We start from the raw sequence: 27,309 nt of genomic DNA on the forward strand, positions 1-27,309 counted from the left end.
CTTGCAAAGTTGTTCTCATCTGTTTACGTATAGGATGAATTGGCATACTAATTTCTGATTATTATCTATTTGATTAAAGAGCACTGGAATAAATTTTGTTTTGCCAGTTGGTAATGGTTTCTGAAACCTCACTTCTGCAAGAGCTTTTTTGGATTATGATTATTTAAATAGCTGTGCTTTTTCCATTTATATAACTGTTCCATTTCCTTTGGATTAACAATCAAGTACTGATTCTGTTTTAGAATAGAACCCAGACAAAAGGAGAAAACCGCACTCTCCGTGTTAATCATAATGAAGTAAGACATAGGTCTCTGAATGTGTTCGTGAACATTTTAATGTAAAATAAAATTTCTATATTTTATTAATCAGTTATAAAACCATAAATTAATATTAAATATTCATTAAAGTAAAACTGTATTCCATAAAGTAAAAATACGGAATTCCAAAATAATACTTTCAGGTTGCTTTTCTCAAAGTATCTTTGTTGCTCTGTAACATTTCAAATATTCAAGTTTTAATTTGGGCTGTTTAAAATGAGATCTGAAAAGTACTTTTGATAGATTCTGCTGGATTTATGGCATTAAATATTGTTAAATAGTGAACTGTAGCTACAGTTCCTTTTTATATTTTATTCCCCTTTCTAAATTGTATAAGAAGTTGAAAGGGGATGGAAAGTAACTGAATCCAGCCATTTGAATAGGCCTTTTGAATTACTTTCTATTTATTACTGCTTAATAATTCATACATTCCCCCTAAATTGAAATGTGTGTAAATTCTTTTGAGATGATGAAAAAAACAGTCAAACATCAGGTTTGACTGGTACCTTGCATAAATTACTTTTAATAAGAATTTTTTTTTTACTATTTCAATTAGGTGACTAGGGGTTTTTTTATTTATTTAATTTTTAATAAGGAAGGTATATTACACTCCTGTGTGTTTTAATTTCTTTTCTAAAATGGGATTGAAGAATATGTTAGGCATTACCAAATGTAATCACTTAAAATGAAAACTGATAATTTTAGAACCAAAGTCTTTGTTAATAAAACATGGCTACATAAGGAGTGTGATTAAAAATGTGTTCTAACGTGAATAAAACCTTCTTTTCTTACAGATCCCTCCTCCTATTTTTTTTTTTTTTTTAGTTCTACTTACTAATAAGGTAATAATGTACTTCTGCTGAGTAGAGGTGAATCTTATTTAGGTACTGAAAAAAAATTGTCATAAAATTTTTTGTACTATGGCAATTTTGGGGCTTTTTAACTAAGAAGAGTACAAATTTCTCTTTTAATGAAATGAAGAACACTTGATTTTCCTCCTTTGTGGAAGACCTACCCTTGTAATTATTGACTTTTCATCTGTAGTTGTCTTGTAATCAAATCAAACAATATGAGACCTCAGTTTTACCCAGTTACACGATGCTTTGAAAACAATTCTTAGTACATATAGAGCTGTATAATTAGATTTGCAGATTGAGTGTTTGAAACTCAGACCACAGGAATATTGTTTTCAAAATCTGGGTCTGAGTCTTGGAGAGACCATAAAAGAGCATCCTTAACTATTCCTTCCAAGCTTCAGCCTGTATTAGTTGAGTAAATGATGAATGAGTAGAGTATAAAAACATGGAAGAAATGCTAAGACAGGATAGAGTGTGTTGCTGAAAAACTATTGTTGTCTGTTCACCGTATTTTTTGTAAGAACTTTTCTCTTTTTTTTTTTTTTTTAAACGTGAACAAGCTAAGGGATAATGTGCTGCTGAGAGAATAGTACCTCTTCTTTTTTAATGTTGTTTGAAGGAGGAGAGAGTTTAGTATCCTAATTCTTTATTAGTAGAATTATCCCTTTATTTGAAACTGTGTTTAGGAATTATGTATAAATATAGCTTATGTCGGGAATCATAAATGGGGAAGGAGATATTTGGTGTTGTTTACAGAGAAGTGTGGTGCTTATGTTACTGTATTTATGTTGTGTGCATATTTACAAGAATGAGTGTATTGTGCAGTTAACATTTTTCAATGGGCTTTCAGAAGTCTATTTCGTCCTTATCTCCTAAGGAGTAACAGAAGGCTAACTTCATTTCATATATGCTACCCTGTATTAACTGTACACTCTCAGAAATATTCTTATAAATGGTCTTGCAGTTTTGTTAGGTTTGTGGAAAATGTTTTGGTTCTTAGTAGCAATCAGAAAAGCAAATTAAATATTAGGAAGCATTAATAAGGAAAAGATGAACAATGTAAGAGTAATTTTTATGAAACTCTATGAATAAATGATATGTCTGTATTTTGAATGTTGTCTGAAGTTCTGGTGATTTCCAGTCTCAAAAGAATATACTAGAACTAGTAAAAAGTATGAAATATAAGAGTGTGATTAAACATGGATTTCAGATGAGGAGTGACTTAATGAAGTAGGATTGTTCAGCTTGGAAAAGAGATGACCAAGTGTATTTGAAACAGAGATGAATAAAGGGAAGAATGTGATAGAAAACACCTGTTTTCTGCTTTTCAAAATGCAAGAAGTAGAGGGCTGAAATTAATTAATCCCATACTAGATGTATAGCAGGATATTTCTGTACAAATCATAGGGAAAATGTGTGACTCATTAGTTCATTACTAAGGGCTAAGGTTCTAAAAAGTTGAGAGTTCAGAAACTAACCAGAGAAATGAATGGAAGAAAATGTATTGGCTAATTGAAGCAAGAAATTCATATGTCACAAGTACTGGGAGATTAGGATGATATAATGGAGAAAATATATCTATGCTGTTCTTGTACTTTTTGCAGATGCTTACCCTCTTGTCACTGAGTTTCAAATGCTGAGATACTTTATGTAATGAAGATGCAACAGTCTTCTTACATAAGGGAAACTCTGACCATTAATAAATTGTTTCTTACACTTATTTATCTGTGTTTCATTTTCCTCCTTTAAAATTATCCTTTGTGGTTAGAGTTGCATTATTGTCGTCTCCTATTCTGCTGTATAATTCTGGCCTTTGTTCTTGGCTGTGCTATCATCTGTAAGTTAAAGAGAAGATTTCATTGGATGAAGACCTACATAAATTTAAAAGAGGGGGTTAAGGCAATTAGGATGCACTTATATCTTTGTAAAACAACTCATTGTGGTCTATGTGGTGTCTCCTTTAGTGTTGAGGTTTTAGGCTTTATTGTTGCACAAGGAAAGTCTTAAATCATTAATGACAGCTAAAACCCTGTGGGAGTCCAGTCACAAACTAGAACAATTATCTTACGCTATCTGAGAGTTATTTAGAGAAGAAAAGGGGACAAATATTGACAAATCCAGTTAAAAAAAAAAAAAGTCTTATAAATCTTAGTATCAGCAATTGCCTCTGTAACCAAGGGGAGCTTCTTCTTGTAAAGACTTGGAAAAAATAAATTGGATTACAGAAGTTTTTAAGGAGATTTTAAAACTCAGTTCCTGTCCTTTATCTTGTGCACTTTTAAGGACAAGAAAAATTTAACAAATAACATAACTTCTCTTGATTTTCTTTAAAAAAAAAAAAGATATGGACTGTCTTTGCTTGAAAATTTAGTTGATTGTGATTAATTAGCTACCAAAATTAGGCTACCAAAACTAAGTAACAGGAGATTTATGGCCATTGTTAGGGAATCTGGCTGTTGATTTTCCCAACCCTTACATCTTAACTTCATGTATTTGTGTAATGTGGTGGTATTCTGCATTTTTTCATCTATTAAACAGCATTATGCCATTGCAAACTATTGTATTTACTGAGAAATTATTACTTTTTTTGTACTAATTTGATTTAGAAGAGTTTTGTTAGCTATAAACTAAAATTTATATGACAAAATGTTCTTATCAAGGGAACAAAGTAAGTTTTGAGGTAAAACCATGCTTGTTTATATCTTTGAGTGTGCTTATTTATAAAATATAGTCAAGGGGCATTTCAGTCTTAACAAGAATTAGGTAGATTCTACAGGAAAACTTTACTCAAGATCCATTAATAAGTTTAACACTATAATAGGTATTATTTTATTAATATTTGCTGCAATCTACACATCTTGGTTTAAAGTATTGCATGGACTTGTTTTATAATTTTGAGGCTTTTTAGAGTTTTGGTGTGTTTAGTGACAAGAGGGAAATGAAACATTTCAGAATTAAAGCAGTTTAAGACCCTAAAGAAACCCAAAACTTAAGAGAAAGGTGGACATGAGAATGGGATACTTTAAAAAATGGATTATATAATTTTAGATGTTAAAGCGGGTAATTGATAGCCTAACCTTAATGAGAGGAATATAAATAATTCCTTTTCTTACCAAGCAACAGTGCAGTGATATAAAAAAAGCAGGCTGGGTTATGGCAGCAGTATTTAGCACAGTGAATTGCATATGTTGGTACATAAGAGGGCTCCTTAATAGCGAGAAGAAAGCTGGTAGTGCCAACAGAGAGCAACTGCTTTACCTCTCTCTTTGTACCTCAGGGAAAAGAAGTGGACAGTATGAGCCTATAGACTATTTGTTTTAGATTTAGGCACTAAGGGTCAATATATGATGGGTACTTAGAACAAGATAGTGGGGTAGGTACATGGGCCTAGTGGGCTTTGTCCTGAAGGTATGTGGCTATTTTCTTGATCTTAGCCAAAGTGTATTGGTACCACATACACCATAATCCTCATGATCAACATCCTTTGTCATGTTTTTCTTCTCGAATTGTTAAGTTATGTGTCCTTGATCTATCTGGGAACGATCCCACAGACTATTCTGAAATAGACTCCATCATTTTCCAAGACTAAAATTCTGTTAACTGTATTGTTGCAATTTATTCTAGTCACAGAATGCATCTGTGAGTTAACATACAAAAATGAAAATTGCTTTGACAAGTACATTTGAATAATAACAAATTAATAGAACAAAAATAAAAAAATAAAACCCAATTCTTTTGAATTACTGGCAACTCTGTTGACTAAAATCATCTATTAGTATTTATAGGAAATTACAGTCTGTTTGCTTCTGTAAGTGAAATCAGGGAAACAGCAGTGTGTATGTTCTAGGATTTTTCAGTTGTTTTCTTTTAAAGCCAGACATTACTATCTGCACAAGCATTTTGTTAAGTACAGTTTGTTGTGTAATTGAAATTAGATTTAAACTGATGTGTAATTATTGAAAATTTAATGTTTCTTAGTCTTTCAACATTTTGATGATGTTGTCTGCTAACTGTGTTAAACCTCTGCAAGATTTGCTTTATGGAGATTATTCAAATTACTTAAAAATAGAAAACCACCAAAAAGCTACATGTAGTTTGTGACTCTTGAAAAATAAGTAAGGGATGCTGATGACCTGTTAGATTTGCCTGTGCAAACATTTACTTTCCCAGAATACATTTGGTTTGTGAGTTTGATAACTGTCAATTATTTCGATTTCTTTCGCTTCTCCTCTGGCAAAACTATTCTTCTTCATTTTATTTATTAAAGTAAACTGTCATTAACTCTTCCCTTTTTTGAGTTAAGGAGGGTTTTTTTATGGTTTGTGGTTGTTTGTTTATTTTGGTTTTGGTTTTCTCTCTAAGGCCCCTTGATACTTAGAAAATGTCTGACTTTGTCAAATATGTGTTTAAAAAAGCAGGCAAGAGAAGCAGTTGAAATTTTCTCCTAGCAAATTATTAAATTAAACAGGTTTGTGTTCTTTCTTAATGATACTTGTCTCAGTAAATCGTCTGTATACTTGACTGCAGTTGATCTACCACTCTTTTTGATTTTTTTTTTAATGCATATTTGCATTAACATTAGTGTGCTGGATATGGTATAGCAGTGTACCCATAATTCTAATTTTAAAGTGTTCTAAACATAACTGTACAGCATTTTGCTCTTGATTTGACTTTTAGATGTGTGCCTTATTCAGAAGAGCAGTTCTGAGATTTTCCCACACACACACTAAAACATCTTTGGTATTTTGTTTATTTATTTTCTATTTGATATTTATATTATCAGAGGAGCAAGTTGATAAAACTCAGCTAATCTGACCTGGATAATTATGGGTTATATAATTCTAACATACTGCATTACTACAGAAATCCTACTACAACAAATATAGTCCCAACCATGCCTTGATGTTGTGCTCTTTTTAAACTAGACTGTCATTTCCATCCATCAGGGTTTGTGAGATCTTTGTTGCCATGAAGTTTCAGCCAAAGAATTTCAACACCTCGTCATGATAAAAAAAATCAGACACTATTCAGGATTTAGTACATGGGGACAGGTTTTCTGAGCAGCACAACAAAATTATTTTTTTCCCTTTCTTGCACCAAAACACCAAAGCTTATAATTTCAATTCTAAGAATCAATGAAGAGAGTCTAGAACAAGGTCTCAAGACACATGTAAATTAGTTCAAATGCCCAGAAATATATATTTTTTTTTAGGTGCTATTCCTTTAAAGGGGTTTGTTTGGAACAGCTTGCTGAAGTGACTTAATGATACTACTGCCATTACTTCAACATTACCATTATCATTAGATAGGCATTGACAGCTGCTATTTTTCAGGGCTTATCAAATGAGAAAACATTTCTTCTGGGACTTGGAGAGTACTGGAATTGTAAGACTGGACTAAATGGATCTTGACAGACATATACCTTGTGTCTGTTACAATCTATATTTGCACATTCTAACACTTACCCTAAGCAAGTTTTCAGATGACAGGAAGCTGAGCAGTGCAGTTCACACAACAGAAGTATGGGATGCTATCCAGGGGGACCTGGACAAACCTAGCCACAAGTTCAAGTGCAAAGTGCTGCACCTGGGTCAGGGCAATCCCAGACATGAGTACACACTGGGGGAGGAAGTCCCTGAGAGCAGCCCTGCAGAGAAGGACTTTGGTGATCTCATGGATGAAAAGCTGGACAGAGCCAGCAGGGTGTGCTCACAGCCCAGAAAACCAACTGCATCCTGGGCTGTATCAAAAGAGGGGTGGCCAGCAGGTCCAAGAAGGTGGTTCTGCCCCTCTACTCTACCCTTGTGAGACCTCACCTAGAGTGTTATGTCTAGGTCTGGGGTCCTCAACACAAGAAAAACATGGATTTGTTAGAGCAGGTCCAGAGGAGGGCTATGAAGATGATCACAGGGCTGGAGCACCTCTCCTGTAATGACAGTCTGAGAGTTTGGGTTGTTCAGCCTGGAGAAGAGAAAGCTTCAGGGAGACCTTATAGCAGCCTTCCAGTACCTTAAGGGGGCTTATAAAAAGGAGGGAGGCCTTTTTGTACAGGCAGATAGTGACAGGACAAGGGGCTATGGTTTTAAACTGAAAGAGGACAGGTTTAGATTATATATTAGGAAGAAATTCCTTACTGTGAGGCTGGTGAAGCACTGGAACAGGTTACCCAGAGAGGTTGTGGATGCCCTATCCCTGGAAGTGTTCAAGGACAGACTGGATGGAGTTCTGAGGAAGTGGAGTCCTGGTCTCCTGGGTGGTATCCCTGCCCATGGCAGGAGGGTTGAATGATCTTTAAGGCCCCTTCCAACCCAAATCATTCTATGAATATGTGTGCTTGTTTTCTTTGGAAAACCCACCAATGATGAAAATTCACACCCTCTTTAAACAATGTATTAGGACTGCCTTTGTGTCAGCTTTGACATGTGAAACTGCAGGATGACTGTTTAGATAACTATATAATTTTGTAAAATAAAATATCAATAGTACCTAATAAACCTGTGTGTCATTTTTTTCCAACAAAGGTGGTTTCTGTTTGACAGTTGCAAACTTTGTCCATTCATTGTACAAAATCTTACTGCTGATGCCAGTGATCTTATTTAGAATTGTCTTCACAGAAATTAAAGGAAGGTAGACAGTTCTTCAGTAATTTTTACTGTCTCTTCCTGGTTTATGTTCCAAGATAATGTTCTGAGGCATGTAACAGGAGGGCATTGGTAAGTGCAAAGTTAGTCTCCAATGCCTATAGTGTCTTTGATCTTTCACAGTGAATATTATCTTCCAAGCATTTCAAATATTTTTTTTATCATTTCTCTTCATGCTTGGAAAATATGATCTACAATTTAAAAAAAAAAATCAAAATTATTAACTTACAGACAATTACTGTGGGATGGGAGAAGGCATGATAAAATGCTCTCCCAGTGTAATAGTGGTGTGAATTGCACGCTTGTTTGAAATAGGGAATAAACAGGCTTTATAGTGTATTCAGTGAATTTGAATTTTTAATGTTCTGAGGTGAACATAGATATGTGACAGTTTAGGAAGTACTCAGTGGGCCATGCTCAAGGTTAGCTAGTTAGGGGGCCATGCTCAAGGTTCGTTAGCTGGGTTCATACTCTTAATAAATAAAGTTTGCTGTACTGTATTTTGGGTTAATACTGTGTAACTTGCAGGTTTTTTCCTTCACTGCTTTGTTAAGACCACTTATACAAAATTCATTAGAGGTTACTGAATTTAGCCGTTGGCTTAATGGACAAAACTGTGTGAAGTAAATTCAGGGACAAAAACTAAAAGTTTTAAACACTAGTGGGTTGTTCCCAGACAGTAAATAAGCACTCACTGCCTTACCTGCTCTCTCTCTCACACACATATATCAGCACAACGAGGGAGAAAATCAGAAGAGCAAAAACAAGAAAAAAATGCATGGGTTGAGATAAAGACAGTTTAATAAGTGTGATGCAGGGGCGATCACTAGCCACCTCTCATAAACAGACTGATGCACAGCCAGTCTTTTTACAGTGCCTAGTTTGGAAAGACTACTTCCCAGAGATCTTGCTGAACATGATGTTGTGGGATATCCCTTTGGTCAGGCAGGGTCAGCTGTCCTGAGTGTGTACCCTTCCAACCCATTGCCTTCCCCCATGCTGCTTGCTGGAAGGGCAGGGTGAAAAGCAGGCAGCCCTGACACTGTGTAGACACCACTCAGCAACATCTAAAATATTGGTGTGTTATCAGCACTCTGTTTTAGTCCATAACTGTAGATGTGCCTGTCTGAACTAGCTGTCCTTTTATAGTCAGTGAAATGTACTACATACCCAGAGAAAGATTTATTTCATCCTGTTGTTGCATCAAAAACCAGTGTAAAGCACCTTTTACTTTCCAATGATGGTAAAGGGAGTGTTGAAAAATAGCCCAGATAGCTGTAGTACAGATATCTAAAGAACTCTATTCACCAATTAAGCATTCAAAAATGAAAAATAGCTGCCTAAAATTTTTTTTTACCTCTGATTTTCTCTGTAGTTATACTGATATATTTAGGGTAACAAGTGTCATATCTTTCACTGAACAGTTAAATATATTCCATTTAGCATTCTAAATGCTTTTACCTAAGGAAATCTTTTATGCAGCTGAAGAAGAATCTTCCTAAAAATATGAATTAATTGTTTAGAAATTTAGTGTTTTAGTTAATGACCAGAAAATAGTAAACTTGGGTTTTTTTCCTGCCTTGATCTACTACTGCTTTTCTCAGAGTACTGTGTTTTAATGCTTAAACTGGAGCCCTGTCTTTACAAAAGAATCAGTAGCAGTAGCAATCTGATTCCATATATTTTGAACTGATGATGAAGTCAATTCGGTGTTGTTTTGTAGAAAATATGTCCCAGTTTGGACAGGAGTGTTATATGATGACTTCGTTATCAAGGGTAAAAAGTTTACTAATTTTCTCTTGAAAATAACAAATTTATTTGGAATTTTAAGAGATTTTCACTTCTCATCCAGAATTTAATTTTCAGCTCCTTTCCTATGGACACAAGTGCCAAATGCCAAGTCAGTTGTTCTACAATACCTAGGAAGGCAGATGAACATCAAGGAGTGGAAAAGAATTAATAATTTTGTTTCCAGACTGCTTACCTCCTATATCCAACTAGTTTATTCTAATTGGATATGTGTATATTTGAACCTAAAGTGCTTCTGTCCAAAACAGATGAGGCTTGTTTCATGTTAACTGCCCTCATTAATTTTTGCCTTCAGAAAAGGCAGAGCAAATGTGACAGTAGATAACTAGGCGAGAGAGGGTAGGAATGTCTTGGTGCAGATTGGACCTGGATGTCATTAGGATTGTAGTAATTATACTATTGTGATAATTCAGTTTTTTCAGTAGCACTGTCTGTCTGGTATCCTGGAATTCATATTCTTGATTTCTGTTTCAATAAACGCTGATAGGTTTCAAACTTTAAGGAAGCTAGAAAGAAGTGCTTCTTTGGCAGCAATGAACTGCAAATGCAGAGATTTAAATGCTTTAACACTTTGGTTTATATGGTTCTAATATATTTCTTTAATCAACACAAATATATAAAATACAGGTTTGTTAATGTAGATGGGTAAAAACAGGGTTACAATAAAGAGCTTTAGTTTTGTGGTAGATAAGTGCAGTCACACTTATGATCAATGATGTGAAACTGAAAAGCATCTTTGCCTGCCTAGAACTGTGTAGGGATTAAATACAAGAAAAGAAATAGCAGATGGATAAAGATAATACCTTCTTCTTGTATGCATCATTGAAATTGAGGACGTTTGAAGAAGCAAAATAAGCTGAGAAAAATGTAGTCTTACTGATTAAAAGTAAGTTTTGATAGTACTGGTTAGTAGTTCTTAAGACTGCAAATCAGAGAAGTAGAGAGAAATATATGAAAAATATTAAACAAAAATATTCAGTTTAGGTACCATGAAATTTATTCCCAAGTATGAGTGCAAAGGCATGGAAAGATAGACTATTAAAATTTTTTGATACTTCATCTATTTAACTTGAAAGTAATTACAAACAAAAATATTTTATTTGCTCTCCCTGTAGTTCAGATTTTCACATTTTATTGTTGTTACTCTATTTTGTTTACTTTGTCATTCTTTCTTTAGCAGAATGCACTAATGGATTTCCTTTAACCAAAAACTAGCAAATGCCTCTAAAATTGCTTTTTGTATTTCATGCACGTTCCAAGATCCTTATGCTTGACAGTTGCTTGGGGTTTTTAATCATGGATGAAATTGTGTTGAAAAACCTTCATATCTTCAGGATGGTGTTGTTTTTCGGTTTTGGTTTTGTTTTTTTTTTAAGTCATCCTAGAATAAGTTTGGACCTCTGCTTTATTTGAATTTTTCACCATTCAGTGCTATCCTGATGTTCCATTTGTTTATTTCTTCTAAGGTTGACTACCACGTTTCTTTTCTATGTTTCTTTTGCTGTGTTCAGTTGATGAATTTTCAAATTGAGATGACGTCTCTTATTTGAGAAAAGGAGGCTGAAGGGCAACCTCATTGCTGTCTACAGCTTCCTGAGGAGGGGAAGTGGAGAGAGAGGCTTTGAACTCTTCTTGCTGGTATCCAGTGCCAGGATGCATGGAAATGGTTCAAAGCTGAGTCAGAGGAGGATTAAACTGGATATTAGGAAGCATTTCTTTACCAAGATGGTGGTTCAAACACTGGAACAGGCTTTCTGAAGAGGTGTTTGTTGCCCCAAACCTCTCAGTGTTTAGGAGGCATTTTGATAATGATGTTATCAATGGATACCTGCTTTAGCTTTCAGATAGCCTTGGAGTGGTCAGGCAGTTGGACTAGGTGGTTGTTCTTGGTCCCTTCCAACTGAAATATTCTATTTTCTGTTAACTTCAATCCATTCTTCAGAACCTGATTTGAAGAATCTGATACTAAATAATTCCAGTTTTCACAAGTTAACGATTTAATTCTAGATGTTCAGCAGAACATGTTTTATTCCAATTCAAGAACCGATATGAGTGTACTGAGATATGTAGACAGCTTTTCTGTTTTGGGGGAAGATCTCTGTTCAAGATCAAAAGGACATAAAAGATCTACCTAAGTTCTGCACAGACATGGCAGCTTAGGAAGAAACACTTCTATTGCACAGCATAATGAATAGCAGAAACTTACTGAAGGGTAGCTATTGTATTCAGAAAAATGGAGATTCTGAGTAGAGCAGCTGCATCTGAGAATGGTGGTGTAGGTTAAGGTAGGTTCTTGGAGCAATTTGCAGGTGTCAACCTGTCATTGTAAACATCCTCAGGATAAGGAATATAGTGTAATTTGCTTTTTACTGCCAGTTCAGTACGACTTGTTATGTTTGTTGACCACAGTCTTCTGACTTGGAACCTTGATCTGAACGTTAGTTTGCTGATTCATTTCTTACAGCCATGCTGTGAAAGATGTAGAATAGTTAAAAAGTGATACATGAGCTTGATAAAGTATAAGCAATATTTCAAGATACTTAATCACAGCGAAAGCATGGTCTTTCCTGAATATTAAATATTCCCTTGAAGAATGCAAAGACTATTTGACATAAGAAAAAAGATTGTATTTGAGATCTATGGGTATGGAGAGAGCACTGATTTATGGTACGGTATACTGGCTCCTGTAAGGATTTCTATCTATGTGTTCATATTGTCCTACAGCAGAAATTTGTCTTATTACAGAAGTCTTCCACATGCTGTATTAAAATAAGTTATTTCATGATAGTAGGATTTACCTTTTTGGTATGTGATGTTGCTTTCACAGTTGTACCCAACTTATAAAGTTGTAAATTCAGTATGAATTTTTTGTTGCTTATTGACAGTTTTTAATATGGCATAATTATTTGAAATAGTACCCACAGGAACTTCAAAATCTCTTTTCTGGCTGATAATATCAGATTTGTGAGCCTATCATTCTGTATGTACACATGAGTAAAACTATAATAATATGGTATTACTTTGCATTTACTAATTTTGAATTTTTATGCACGGTTGCCCGGCCAGTTGATATCAGAAAAATCTTTGCAGCTCTCAGTAGCTGGTGGGTTTTAATTGCATTTAATTATTTCTGGCTCTTCAGCAAACTTCTTGCTTCCATTAGTATCAGCACATGTTACCAGCACATTATCACTGTGGTGTCTCCTCTGATCACCTCCCCATGACTGGTTATTCCTCTTTACCTACTGTCTTCCTTGGGAAATGCAGGTGCAGAAACGTTCTTAGAGGATACATTTTTGTAGTGAATCTTTTACTTCTTTTGTTGGCTGAATTGCATCTGATTGTGCACATTTTAAAGTAGAATTTGTTGCTTTGTATTACTTCTTGAACACAATTTAACCATGTCCATTTACTTCTGTATGCTCACTACATTTTTGTTTAGATTTTCCTAGTCATCTTAAACTTCTTTCATCATGACTGTTAATACTTTTAATTCATGATGATTTTTAGGATGACTGCTTTAAAGAAGTTACTCTCCCCCTGCCTTCCTAAGTTTTTACCATCATTATTAATTAGTTCATTAGTCTGTTTCCTTTATTAAGGAAGTTGATTCTAATGATAATTATGATCATTGTTAGTGGCTTGAAATATGCTTAAACTGCAGGTACGGGCAAATAGGTACATCTTAATGTTTTCTTCAGTGAAATAAGCAGTCACTCTGATGGACTATAAATCTTTTTCTGCCAAATGGACAAATATCATACTGGATAGTTTATAGCCCAGTAGAAGATTCTCCATAAAGCCAATTTTATTAGCATTCAGTGTATTTTGATACAGATTTGCTGTGATGTTTTATAAAGAGAGACAGCCTGTTTTTAACAGTACTGAAATGTCCCATCACTTCATATCAATACAGAAACTCTATTTCAGTATTTTAAATGTTACATATTAGTGTATTGATTTACATTAGCAAGCAAATACAGTTTGAATTTGGAGTCTTTAATGAATTATTTACATTGTGTTACTCATTCTATGTTAGTTTATTACTTTAAATTAGCAAGACTTTTACAATGAATAGTGTTTGAGGAAGAGGATCGGTTGTATTGCACCTCTTAATTCCAACTGAAGCATTACTGAATTTTTCCTTGTTTTTAAGTCCATGTTATCAAAAACAAATGGTGGGATTCATCTCACCTAAATTAGGTATCTTAAAGTTGTATATCTAAATATTAACATAGAATTGTTGAGGCTGGAACAGAAGTCTGGAGGTTTTCTTATCCAACCCTCCTGTAAAGCAGAGCCAACTAGAACCGGTTGTCCAGGTCTGTGACCAGATGGATTTTGAATGCACAGTATTGAAGGCTCCACAAATACAATTTTTCATCCTAGATTTCCTCCATGGAAAGAAATGGAAAAAACTATATGCTTCCAGAAGGTGCTTAATTTCATTTTAGGATAAACATCTAAGAGAGTTCAATTATATGTCTTCTACAGGGCCCTGTTTTATCTCTGTGTGTTTTTAACATAATATCAGAGAGGCTTATCCAGGTGAAGAGATATCTGAAAATCAACAAGCCAGATTGCTGGTGAAGTGTGCACCTGTTGCTGTGTTTTCAGAAATAGAAACTCCACCTGGGTTTCTCGAAAAGAGAGTAAAAACTCTGTAAATTAATTTCATTATTCTTAAGAATGACCATAGAAATACTGTGCTTCTAATACTGAATTTTTTTTGCCTTCCCTTGGTACACATTATGTGTTTACCGAATATGCAAATATATGATATGCAGCCACAAGATTTAAATTAAAGTACTAATTATAATTAGGTTAATAGTTCTATTTGAATGTAATTAAATGTCTCAGGAGAACTAAGGAGGTAGTCAGTTTATATATTTAGCATATTAGAAGGTTTTATGTTGAAAAATGATAAACTGCTTATTAGAAATTAATTGATAGAGAAAAAGTAATTGGAAAGTGAATGAAAAGTATGAATTAGATTAGGACCCAAAGCTAGTCCTTGCTTACTTGTATTAATCCTATCTGAAGGTTGGGTCTGAAAGAAGTCTTTGAATATTTGGATAGGTTTAGCAATCAAAACAAAGTTTTCGTAGTATTTCAACTAGTTTCTTTTTTGGAGTTTAATTTGAAGGCAATATCAACTGCTTTTAAATAGGCTATAGAATTGCCTTCTCTCAAAGGTGACTGTTGAAATTATGCACTTATAAGAGATTAATACTTTGAATGTCTTTAATTTAAAACATGGCAATTTTAATTGTATTACTTCATGAAAAAAACAGAAAAGAATGCTGTAGAATAATTTTAGAATTAATTTATTTTGCTATTTTGTATAATATATTTGCAGTTACTGAAATTACTTAGTGACAGGCTGAGAGAGTTGAGTTTGTTCAGCCTGGAGAAGAGAAGGCTTCAGGGAGACCTTATATCACATTCTAAAACCTAAAGAGGGCCTGCAAGAGAGCTGGGGAGAGACTTTTTGCTGGGATGTGTAGCAATAGGATGAGGGGGGAAGGTCTTAAGTTGAAAGAAGAATGGGTTTAGATTAGATATTAGGGAGAAATTCTTTACTTATAAGGATGATGAACTGCAATAGGTTGCCCAGACAGGTTGTGGACTCCCTATCCCTGGAGGTGTTCAAGACAAGGCTGGATGGGACCATGAGTAACTTGGTCTAGTAGAAGATTCCCTGCCCAAGGCAGCTGGTTTGGAACTACATGATCTTCTAAGGTCCCTTCCAACCCAAACCATTCTGTGATTCTATGAAATGTAACATTTGTGCTTTCAAAATTCTTCAAAGTTACTACAATAAAGTAGGATGAGTGAGAGTCAGACTTTGTTTCCTTAAAAATTGAAAGAGTTTTTTGCCATTTTTTAAACTAACCTTCATACTCAGTTCAGTAGGGTCTTTTAAGTTCAGCTTTTTAAAGCTACATAAGTGACTGATCAAAATTATTGAATTCCATTCCTGAAGATATACTTGACTATATCTTCTTTTGGTGTTTTTTTCCCTTACTCCAAGTACAGGCCTGGTAGTTGTGGTATTTAATTAGAGCTCAGGACTCTGGAGAGTGATTTGCAAGTATCTGGATCAGCAGGAGTCAGTCTGAGTGCCTGTGCCTTTCCTAGTGCAGTCTCTCCCTTTCACCAGGAGTAGGTTTCCTTGACCACACAGTGAGCTGATCTGTGTTATAATTACTCAAGTTTTCTGTGTCTGTCTTGCTCCAGAGCAGATAACTGATTCTTTTCTGGGCATGACTACATGACTGTTTGGGTGGGACAGTGGAAAGGGCAGTAAGGTCTTGCAAAGACATAATTAAGGACAAATGTTGGCTTATATCTTACCTAAGTTATTTTTAGTGTCCTTTTATTTCTGACTAGGTAAATCTCAGAGAATGGTAGAAAAGCCTCAATTGCTTTTGAGCTTTTCAGGTTCTGCACTACATCTGTCAGGGCCAAGCTACCATTTCAAGTACACCGTAGAAAGGAATATTTCAAATATATTTTCATTTGATTTGATTAAAATGTTGCATTCCGTACTGTGACCAAATTGAAGGTAGTATTTTATGATATATTTTATGTGTGTATATTTTACAAGCTTTGTTTTGTAAAACATGATTGTTAATTTGCTCTTAGAGAGCATAGCTGTGAGTTTCTCTTATCAAAATTGCCTCTCTCGTCACGCAAAACATATTCAGTATTGGTCACAATGAAGGTATGAAAGACACTAAACTATATATTTCACAATGTAATGCTGTTCTTGTTTTCTTTTTTAGCTGGTTGGTGGCGAATTTGATCTAGAGATGAACTTTATAATCCAAGATGCAGAGAGCATTACATGCATGTCAGAGCTTTTGGAGCACTGTGATGTAACGTGCCAAGCAGAAATCTGGAGTATGTTCACAGCAATTCTACGTAAAAGTGTGCGTAATTTACAGACTAGCACAGAAGTTGGCTTAATTGAACAGGTACTGCTGAAGATGAGTACTGTGGACGACATGATTGCAGGTAAAAAATTGCCAGCTGATAAAATATTATTCCATTCTGGAACTGCCAGTGTTTTGTGATTATGAAAGGGTGTGGGATGTCTTGGGTTTTACTTAAAGTGATATTTTGCTTAGTGCTGCTATTGAGTCAGAATTACTATTTTATCAGTTTCAGGAAAATGACAAAAATATATTCTTAGTCTAAAATATATGTAGATACATTGTTAAAAATAACTACCTGTTAATTCATTTGAGAGAATAATGTTATCTTGGTGATAAAAAAGCAATTTTTAACATAATTTAAAAACTGTACAGTTAGACTTTCTAACTACAAGGTAATATTTTGGCTTTTTAGCGAACTAATTATTTAGATGTTAGAATTGTTATGGTCCATTTTAAACATAAACCTCATCTGACAGCATATCAGAAATTAGTCATAGGTTTTAATACTGGACATATAAATTCTGTTAAACAATCATTTCCTAATGTATAGCTGTGATCCCTCTCATATCTTTTAATTTTTTATACATGTGGCTTTTAACATCCTAAAACTTTTTGCAGCGTTAAAAAAATAGCATACTTTGTTTGCTTACTGAAAATAAGTGATGAAGTTATTGCACAGCTAAGGTTTTCAGAGTATGTTTGAAGGAGTTTATGTAATTCCATACTACATCCTCTCAGTAACAGGGTACAGATTGTAATCCTGGAGCAGGGTTGGTTATCACATTTAAATATGAGAGCTGAAGACATACATATGATTTTATTTATTTTCCTTGAGGGGGAACTTAGGCAGTTTCTCTGAACTCAGTTTGAAAGTAGTTCTTAATTTTATACAGTTTGTGACTGATAGGATACTTAAGTTGTGAGGCACTTTTGAAAGATTGAAGAGGTTTACCTTTATTAATTCTAAGGTTTTAGTTGATGATTTGATTCCTGACACATATACAGGTTTTGTGGAACAGTAAACTGGCAAGGATTTCACATGAGAAGGAAGAGGAGGATAACAGCAACATGAAAACTGGATTACTGAGGAATGATTTTGTCCTTGGCTTTTTTTTTTTCAGTATAAGGGTGTCTGTAATATTAAATACTAGGAAAAGCTACATTCTGTTTTTCAAAGTCAGTTATAATCAAAATCTTGTTGATTAGCAGTGTAAGTGTAAATGCTAAAATTAGAAGTGTTATGCTAAATACTGTACCGTAAGATTCTGACTGAAGTATAGCAGATTCGCAAATGATGGTTTTCACCAAGTATGTTTTGTTTTTGCAGTACTTGTAAATATGTTAGAAGAGTATAAGAGTGAAGATACTTTTTCATTCTATGTTAACTATAGCACATTATGATGAGAACACGTTTTGAAGTTTTTCCTGTTTAACTCATGGAAATAATGTTTTTATATGAGTAATCACACTGATAAAATTTGTCCAATTTGAGGTCCCCTAAGTAGTACTTCTGTATGTGGCATATAGGACTGTAATGTTGTCTCCGTTAAAGAGAATTTTAAAAAATGCTTAGCTAGATGTAAGTCAGAAATCAACAGCGTGGGATCTGGCTTTCAGGAGCATTTGGTAATTGAAAAATGACTCTGAATGTACAGATATTAATAGAAACCAGGGGTAGTACATTAAAAAAAATTTTATGTATCCTCTACCTCATAAATCTTTTTTCTGGAAGTGGTCACACAGTAGTTCAGAAAGAGACCTTCTGCAGAAAAAACTCTTGTTCTTCAGTGTGCTTGGATGGACAAAGGGAGCACATATGTAATTTTAAATAAAAATTGAAAATTGGAATTCTGACACAATTTTAGATCTGCAATGTGTTTCAGATTATCTGAATAGTCTTCTATATATCATGAGCAGGGATTGAACAGAATCACATTTTGTAGGGTCTCTGATAATTTTAAATAGATGAGAATGTGAGTTTTTTGAGAATTTTTCTGAATGAGACATGGAAGCAACAAAATTAATCATTTGCTTTTATCTCTTGATTTCTGTAAGCACCTCACCACCCTTTTATAAATGGTAACAATGTTGGTAATGTCAGAAATAATGAATGTAATAACTATTTCAATATCAGATTTTTTGATGACAAAATCAGCGACAACTAATGCACTATCTGTGTTCCCTAACCTGCTATGCAGATGTTGAGGTCATATTTGACACAAGATGACCGTAGAACTGCTTTACCCCAAATATTTCTATGAACTTTCCACACCCAGTGGACAAAGTAAAAAAATTTTGTGCCAAAATGGGTTTTTTTAACATTGAGGAAGGATGTTTAGAACCAGAGCTGTGTCAGTTTTTACTTCTAAGAAATTAGTATGACTTTCTTCGCAAAACAACCAGTAATACTCTGTCAGCCCAATGTTTTGAAATTGGCTTTTATGATCTGTAAAGGTTTTCTTGGAAACACTGTGATTAGACCTAGTTGGGTTTAAATAGAAAAGACAGGCACAATCTCTGTTTTATGTTCTGACAGCACATTTTCAGGACCAGTCTAAGTCTGAAACCACTCTCCTCTGGTTTTATGAAAGTAAGAGAGCAGCAAATGAACACATACCCAGTCTTTTGCAGTAGAAAGACCTTGTCTGTCTGTTTAGATGAAGACTGTCAGATTCATAAGGTTCTCAACACTTTAAATATCTTACTTCACATGATTTTACGGATTCTGTGGTCAAGAATAAAGCCTAATCATCTTGAAAGTCTCAATTGCAATTCAAATGGACCCATTGCCATTTGGATTTCAAGTTACTTTCCAGAAGCAGCACCTGTTATAAGTCATCTTTGTACTGTGATAGTCTTTTGTACTAATATTGGGGATGGTCAGCCCTTTTAACAATTGTTAAGCAAAAGAGAATACTAAAATATTTTCATAGATGATTGGTGCTGGGGTTTTTGTTTGTTTGTTGGTTGGTTGGTTGGTTTGGTTTGGTTTGTGGGTTTTTTTTTTTTTAAACAGCATCACAGGATCTTCCCTGAGGGTTTCATTTTAAGAATTCTCTGTTTCCAGGTGATGAGTAGTGAAGCAGATCATCTGCTCTGAGGGATGCTTTATGATAGTGTGCCTGTAGTACCTTCACAGAAGTCTGAATAGGGTATGAGAAAATAGCCTGAACTGCTACAGAATGGATATGTCTCCCTTAAGTCCCATTTTATTTCTTACAGTTCTGTTGTGATGCTGTAGGTAATTGTTATAAAATTGCTAGGACTGAATTAAACACTGAAATAGTTCCTAGTTTTCAATCAACAATGTTGGCTTTTGACTGCTCAGTCATTATTGGGCTGTTAACAAGCTCTTTCAACTCGTTCCATAAGAAAAACGGCAAAATGGTCACATTCTGTGTTTCCAACCTGTAGAAATTAGTTTAGTTCACCAACAAGAGGTAAATTCACAATTTCATGGTCGTTTGTCGTTAAAAGCTGAAGGAGGAATGAGGGTAGTTTCCTGAAGTTGGGTTTTCAATGCTGTTTAGTACGTCTTCTAAGGTTAATGCCTGACTATTTGTTTTGACTTATGCACTTTGTTTCTTGAAAGACAGCCAGGCTCTTTTATTATTGTATTTTCATATTAAATGACTGCATTAAGCATTCCTTCAAAGTTGCTGGTTAATTTGTAGATCATATGAAAATTGCTTAGTATAAACCATTCAGAAAGTGCCATTAACAGAAATTAGAAATGCATTAAAAATGAGAAAAAGGGCCTGTTTTTTTCTTCTGGGCTTAATACTATTTTACACAATCTTGTTTTTGAAATGAGATCAGAGATTCCAGTCATATATGTAATCTTATTTAATAATAAAAAAAAAGACATTAAAAAAATCCAATTGTAGTATGTTTTCCAACCTTTGTCCGTTTATAGATGAGTGGATTATTAGGATTTATAAACCAGATGTGGACTGACTCTTTTATGAGATTTCTAATAAGTATGAATAAAATTATGTAATGGATTGCAGTTATTTTTAAGTCTTGTTAAATTGAAACAAGAAACAAACCTCCTTTAGAGGAGTTTATAACAATATCTTTTAGTAACCTCAAGTGCTTCAACTTCCACAGATGTTGTTAGCTTTATCTCTGCTTGTTACCTACTGGGCTTCAATCATCCAGGTCATTGTTTTACCCACAGTTACATTGCTAGGGAGCTTACATTTCCTTTTGTCCATCAATGTTTAATTCATTACTTATAAATATGTATTTCTAATGCCTGTGGGTTATCAACATCTTCAGCAGAAATAAGAATTTTTCTGTGCCATAAGGTACTACAGGGATATAACAATGAAACAAAGCAGCACATGCTCAGTGATTTTTAGAACCTGCCTATCATTTCTGTTTGACTGTATTAATTTACACTTCTGTCATCTATGTTACAAGATTTTTTTTTAACGATGTTCTGAGTTTCACAAGACAACTTTGCTTCTATAGAGTATTTTTTCTCTGTAAAGGATGCATAATTTGAATTAGCATGATCTGGAAAGGAAGCTAAGACTACAAAGTGAGAATTGGGAAATTCCCAGGCAAAGATTAGTATTCACGTGTGGTTATTTCCCTTTCTGAGTTTTCAGTGTGTTACTGTTCTCAGTTTCTGATCATGTACAAGGTGTGCAAATCACTACCAGCTTCACATTGGAGGCTGCAGACTGTACAGTGAAGGGGGCAAATGTGTGTAGGTACTAGAGAAGGAGCTGAGTCATAGAATTCAACACCGTGAAATACAAAATATTTAGTTTTCTTAGCGGTGTTTGGTTTTCCCTAATTCTGTCACAAATAAAATGGGGCACTAATTTAAAGGGAACATTAAAGAAAGGGGAAGGGGAAAAAAATTCTATATTTGAACTTTAAGATGTTCAGATCTTATGGTGAAAATGTCTGCGAAGTTGCAGTGCTTTTCTTTTGCCTTTCCTGTTATGCAGTTTCACTCACTGAACAGCTTGTTATGTTTCCTGTACATGAAATGATATTTTGTTCTTCACACATGCCTTTTGCTTGCTAAGGTCCAGAGGCTAGTCTCATAGTGGAAAAAGTTTAATAGATGTTGATGGTTTTGCTAAAAAACACAAAGTATGGATTTGCAGAGAGAAAATTTCTTTTAAAACAAAATATGAATGTGAAATGTCATTTAAAAAATGTATGCTTCTGAAGATTCCTCTTTGTCAGATTCTATAGGAGTCATCCTTCCACTAATGAAATAGGAGAACATTCAGTCGTACAAATAAAATAAAAAAATTATATGTAGAAGCCCATGTTTTATACAAGTTTGGGGCTGGGGGTGGATTTTGTGATTGTTAAACAGATTGGAAAAGTTTGTTTTACTTACTCTGTTGTGTCGTAGTTCTTTTATTTTGGAAACTCTGTACTTCACTGTTTGATCTTTGAATTAAATTTCTTATGCCACATCTGTGTAGATGAGCAAACTACTTTTCCTCCTCCTAGAGGAAATAGTATTTCTTAGTAGTGCATTCTATTCCTGAAGATAGTGTGAGTAAAAGCAAGGTCTAACATCCCATAAGCTAACAAATTCTTAAAGTCAGATTCTGGTTTTTAAAATAAAAATTCAATCCCTTGCAGTAAGTTTAAACCTGATACTCCCTGAAAGGCTGATTATTTAATGTTCTTACTCTAAAAGTTTATGGGGTTTGAGACGTTGTAATGAAAGCTGTATTACATAAATTTGTTAGCAATCACTTCTTTTTATTATACTCTTTTATTGTTTTCTTGCAATGATTTTTTGAATTTTTTTCCTTGTGGGTCTTTTGCTTTGCTTTTGTTTTTGTTTGATTGTTAGGGTTTTTTTGGTTTATTTGTTTTTGTGGCTTTTTTGCTGGTTAGGGGAGATGTTTGGATGGGGGAGGGTTTTTTTTATCCCTGATCTCTGCTTCTGGTAAAAGTCAGAAGCATTACCACTGTAACAAAAATGAGGGAACTATACAAATTATCAGTACAATGTACTGCACTTAAGTTAAGGACAAACATCTTTTAGGTCGACATTTTTTGACAAATACTAACTTCAGAGGAAGGAAGGAACTCTTATCCCAAAAGTATGCAGTAGAAAGGAGCAAACTAGAAGTTTATAATGTGTGATGAATGTTGTGAAATGGGAAGAATTAATTCTTCATAAATTTATTACTTTTTTTCAAAGTGTGATGCAAAATTTAAAACTGCACATGTAATTTTTTTTTCCAAAAAAATGCCAAAGCAATGAGAACATGAAATCCTTTGTGAAATATTAAGTCAACTAAGTTTGATTTTAGAATTTGGGAATATATTTACTTTTAAAAGTATTACTTTTTTTAGCTTTTTTTTTTTTTTTTAATCAAAGCAATTAAGTTCAGAGTTCAGAATAACTTTATTTTCCTTTGAAGATCTCCTAGTTGATATGTTGGGGGTTCTTGCCAGCTACAGCATCACTGTCAAAGAGTTGAAGCTTTTGTTCAGCATGCTTCGAGGCGAAAATGGAATCTGGGTAAGCTGTGATCAGATAAAGCTTTAAGTGTCATTCCATTAGAGACTAAAGTTAATGTAAATTGTCTCCTGGGACATATAAACTTGAATTAATTGTTTTTGTCATGTTGACTGAACATATGTTTGAGAAGTATTTTTCCTAACTACTTTGGAGTTAATTTGCTGTGTTTGAAAACTGTCCACTTTGCATTGTAGCCTACAGAGTACAGAAATTATTGTATTGACTTTTGTACAATTTCTTGTTTTCACAGCCAAGACACGCAGTTAAATTATTATCAGTCCTTAATCAGATGCCACAGAGACATGGGCCTGATACCTTTTTCAACTTCCCAGGCTGTAGTGCTGCAGTAAGTTTTCAACCAAAATACTACCATTTCAGGAACAAATTAATAGTTCCTTATTTGCATTGCCTTTAATTTGTTTCAGAAATTCATGAAAAGGAAATGAGCAGGGAAAATACATGCTTGAGTACTGTATACATTTCCTTCCATAGATTTGTAATATAGCTGTGTTGTTGAGAAGTTGCATTTGTGAGGATGGAATGTCAAGCAGCAGATTTTTTTGGGGGAAGTTACTGGAAAAGTGAAACCTGAAAATTCCAAAGAACAGTGTTATTTTATTAGAATCATGTAATTGATATAAAGGAGAGAGTTGAGGAGAATCTAAGGATGACCTTCTCCATGTCATCATGGTTTACAGTGACTGCTTAGTCATACATTTTATTTTAATTTTTTCTGGTTAGCTGAGTTCCAACAGCTGTTTACTTTCCATCAAGGCAGTGATTTAAATTCAGTCTTCTTTTAGCTTTTCTTTTTGAGATAACTTGCAACAGCAAAACTGTATTCCTTTCCAAACCTTCCCAAATGGATATTCTCTCTTTCATTGACTGCATGTAGTCTCGGAAAAAAGCTACAAATAAATTAAAAGATTGTATACAGATTTATAGATTATTGAGAGTAAATACAAATGAGTAAAGTAGAGTAATACATACTTGAGGTTCAGTTCCATTCTGGTATGGATCAAGATATACTTATGGTAGAATGGAATCTTTTGACAGAAAATAATCCTGAAATTCCTGTTTTCTCATCACCAGTGCTTGAAGGCTGCTCTACTTGCATTTTATCAGTAGCACTGATAATCTTTTTCAAGCACAAACCACTGCCTCCTTTTCTTGTGAATATGGTTGTTGGTGTGGCAGATTGCATCAAAGAAACTGGCTGAAAATCGCTCTTACACCTGAGTTATTTTTGCTAATGATTTCTTTGATCTTGTTGGATATTCAGCTGTATAAACAGATGTGTCAGCAAAATGCATAGTGCAGATTGTGTAAGGAATTAATTAATGAGTTTTGAAAGGGGAAGTTTCATTTCATACTGCTAAATTAAAGCCACAGTTAACCTCTGCTAAAAGTACATGCAGCAGCAAGACAGGTGTTGCAGAATATGAATGTCTACAATGACATGTACTACTTTGACATCTCTGGGCTTCAGAGGCAAACCCTAATGAAATTTCTCTCTTAAATTTAATTACGTATCAAAGGTTCAAAAAAGGTTTTGCAGGGGAAGAATTTCAGATATTCTTCCCTGTCCAAAGATATGAATCAGTTACAGGAGCATAAAGCCCTTAATTGAAATGCACAGTACACATTTCTCTTTCCTTGGATTGGATCCTTCAAGGATCGTGTTTCACATACCACTCAAGATTGACTCTGACCTGTAAATGAAGTATGAGTTTTAAATTTACACGTCTTGAGTAGTGCATGTGAGATTAGACTATGAAGTTCTGGAGAGGATACCTCCTCTGAAGAGGATTAAGGGCATATACCTATAAAATGGCCCAAAAAACAAAGTACTTCATTAGAAGAGAATGGATAGGACCTTGTTCACTAGCACTGAGTTCAAGTTTTCAGGTGTAATGCGCTGTGTTGACATCAGACAGAGAACAGTATAATCTTTAATTGGCATGATAAATATCAGATTGGCCCTCTTTAAAGTTGAGTGCATGGTGCTTGTATAATGAAGTGGCAGTAGAAAGAGCCAAGAGTCTACTGAACAGTCTACTGATATGCTGCTGAGACCTACTTCACTATCCCAGCTGAAGGGCTCTTCCAGTACTTTGTTACATCTCTGCCAGTCTGTGTAGGTGGCATGTTAGTTGCTACATTTGGACATCAGTGGTGGAGGTTCCTAGGTGTTGTTCCCATTTGTCATCAAGCAACTCTTCTTCTGTTTCAGTCAGGAAACTCCCTCTCAGCAGGTATATCCCAAAAGTGTTCCTTTAAATGTTTAGTACTAAGCTTGCAGCAGAACTGGTGTTATTTCTTTTGTCTTCCTAAGTACTAGCATGATGGGAGCACATTGCTGTATCTAATTATAAAATTTACTGTGATTTTCCTATTTCTCTGCTCTTAAAATTATATCAGCAATTGCCTTGCATATAAAAATTATGAAAACTCACAGAATCATAGAATGGTCTCACTCTGTGCCTTTTTTTTACACAGTTTGCAACATCGGTGTAGAATCCTAATGGGGTTATTCTGACTCTGTTGTCCAGAGACTCATGTCCAGTCTCATTTTAAACAATGTATGAGTTTGCTACAATTCTTTATAACCTTTGGTATGAATTGGGACAGTACAAAATCTGAGCAATTCTGAGAAAGCATTTCCAACTGTGGCTCATGAGTATTACACAGAGTCACAGAAGGGTTGAGGTTGAACAGGATCTTTGGGGGTCATCTTGGCCAAACCCTCTGTGCTGAAGCAGGGCCACATAGAGCAAGACCACAGGGCTTTTGAGCACCTCCAAGAATGGATATTTGGCAACCTGTGCCAATGTCTTAATATCTAATCAAAATCTCTCCTCTTTTAATTTGAAGCCATTATCCTTGTCCTGTCATTACATGCCCTTGCATAAAGTCCCTCTCCAGCTTTCTTTTAGGTCACTTTTAGGTATTGGAAAGCTGCTGTGTCTTCCATGTCATCCCTAATTAGTATTCAGGGCCTTGCCCAGGATAAGTAATTCTCTGAAATCTTCTAATCAGTCAGCGCATAAAAATGAAATATTGAACAATTTAATTTCTTCCCAAGTCATTCCTTACTATGGATGTATTTAACTGGGAATGGGAGTAAAATTTTCAGTCTCTTACCTTACTAAATGTTCATAGGAAAAAAAAATTTGATAGTCCTCTTACAATTCAGAGAACAACCCTTTTTTATACTGTAGTTTTAACAATGAATCTTTATAGTGTGATCTGTTATTAATTTGATTTAATATTTAAGTTTATAGATGAGATTAATAATTATTGAAAGCTAAATTTATGGTTTAAAATCCACAGAAGTATTTTTTCTATTTTTGTTCTGTTAATATTGTCTATTCACAAATTTAATTCTGTGTCCTATGGTGATAGAATTTATGTAGTTAAAAGTTAAGGTATTATAAAATAGATGGAAAAGTAATGCATTTATTCAAAAGCACTATTTGAAGGTTTTTTATCTGTTAAAGCAGATCTACAGATATAGAACAACAGGATTTTAGAAAGGCATTACCTTTAACAGTATTTCTCAAAAAATTAACTTCTTTGTTTCTTTTTTTTTTTTTCCCCTCTTCTTCCAGGCAATTGCATTGCCTCCTATTGCTAAGTGGCCTTATCAAAATGGGTTTACTCTTAACACCTGGTTTCGTATGGATCCACTAAACAATATCAATGTAGATAAGGATAAACCCTATCTCTATTGGTAAGTAACTTATAATGCTGCAGGTATGGTTTGTTCTGGCTTCCTAGTATCAGTTAACCTTTCTCATTGTTTTTAGTTCCCTCTGTCAAATACCTATAGGTTTTAATGGTTGCTTACTGTATACAAGCTCCTGCAAAGTCATGTGTCCTTCTTGCTTTTCAGTTTATAAATCCATGGTTGCAAGATGTGTGCCTTGTAGATTAACCATGAACTATAGTGGTGGTTTCTTTAGGAATTTTAAAATATGTTATTTCCCAGAGCTTTAAACTGAGAATGTTGTCACATTTTCTGTTTAGTGTTTAAGATTCTTATCTGATGTTAGTACTACAAAATGAATCTGTTATATTCAGAGCACACTGTCTGCACATTAGCTAGAGGTAATAAAAGATAGGTCTGTGAATATGAAAATGGCTTACTGATCACCTGTTCCCAAAAAATGTGCAAATTTGATGTGAATGTAATGCATATAAGATTACTGATTATACCAACCTCAGAAG

At 34.4% G+C, this 27,309-nt stretch overlaps 1 protein-coding gene across 4 annotated transcripts in view; it reads left to right on the forward strand.

Moving 5' to 3' along the window:
- NBEA (neurobeachin) overlaps positions 1-27,309 on the forward strand; it is a 470,259-nt gene that overhangs the window by 66,089 nt on the left and 376,861 nt on the right. For all 4 annotated transcript variants that reach the window (XM_050332434.1, XM_050332435.1, XM_050332438.1 and 1 more), the window contains exons 2-5: positions 16,413-16,644; positions 22,979-23,079; positions 23,330-23,425; positions 26,691-26,812. In XM_050332434.1, the coding sequence (XP_050188391.1) occupies positions 16,413-16,644; positions 22,979-23,079; positions 23,330-23,425; positions 26,691-26,812 (551 nt within the window). The remainder of the gene's footprint in view (positions 1-16,412; positions 16,645-22,978; positions 23,080-23,329; positions 23,426-26,690; positions 26,813-27,309) is intronic.

Source organism: Myiozetetes cayanensis, unplaced genomic scaffold (assembly GCF_022539395.1).
Source record: "Myiozetetes cayanensis isolate MyiCay16 unplaced genomic scaffold, myiCay2020 scf5-8, whole genome shotgun sequence".
NCBI lineage: Eukaryota > Metazoa > Chordata > Aves > Passeriformes > Tyrannidae > Myiozetetes > Myiozetetes cayanensis.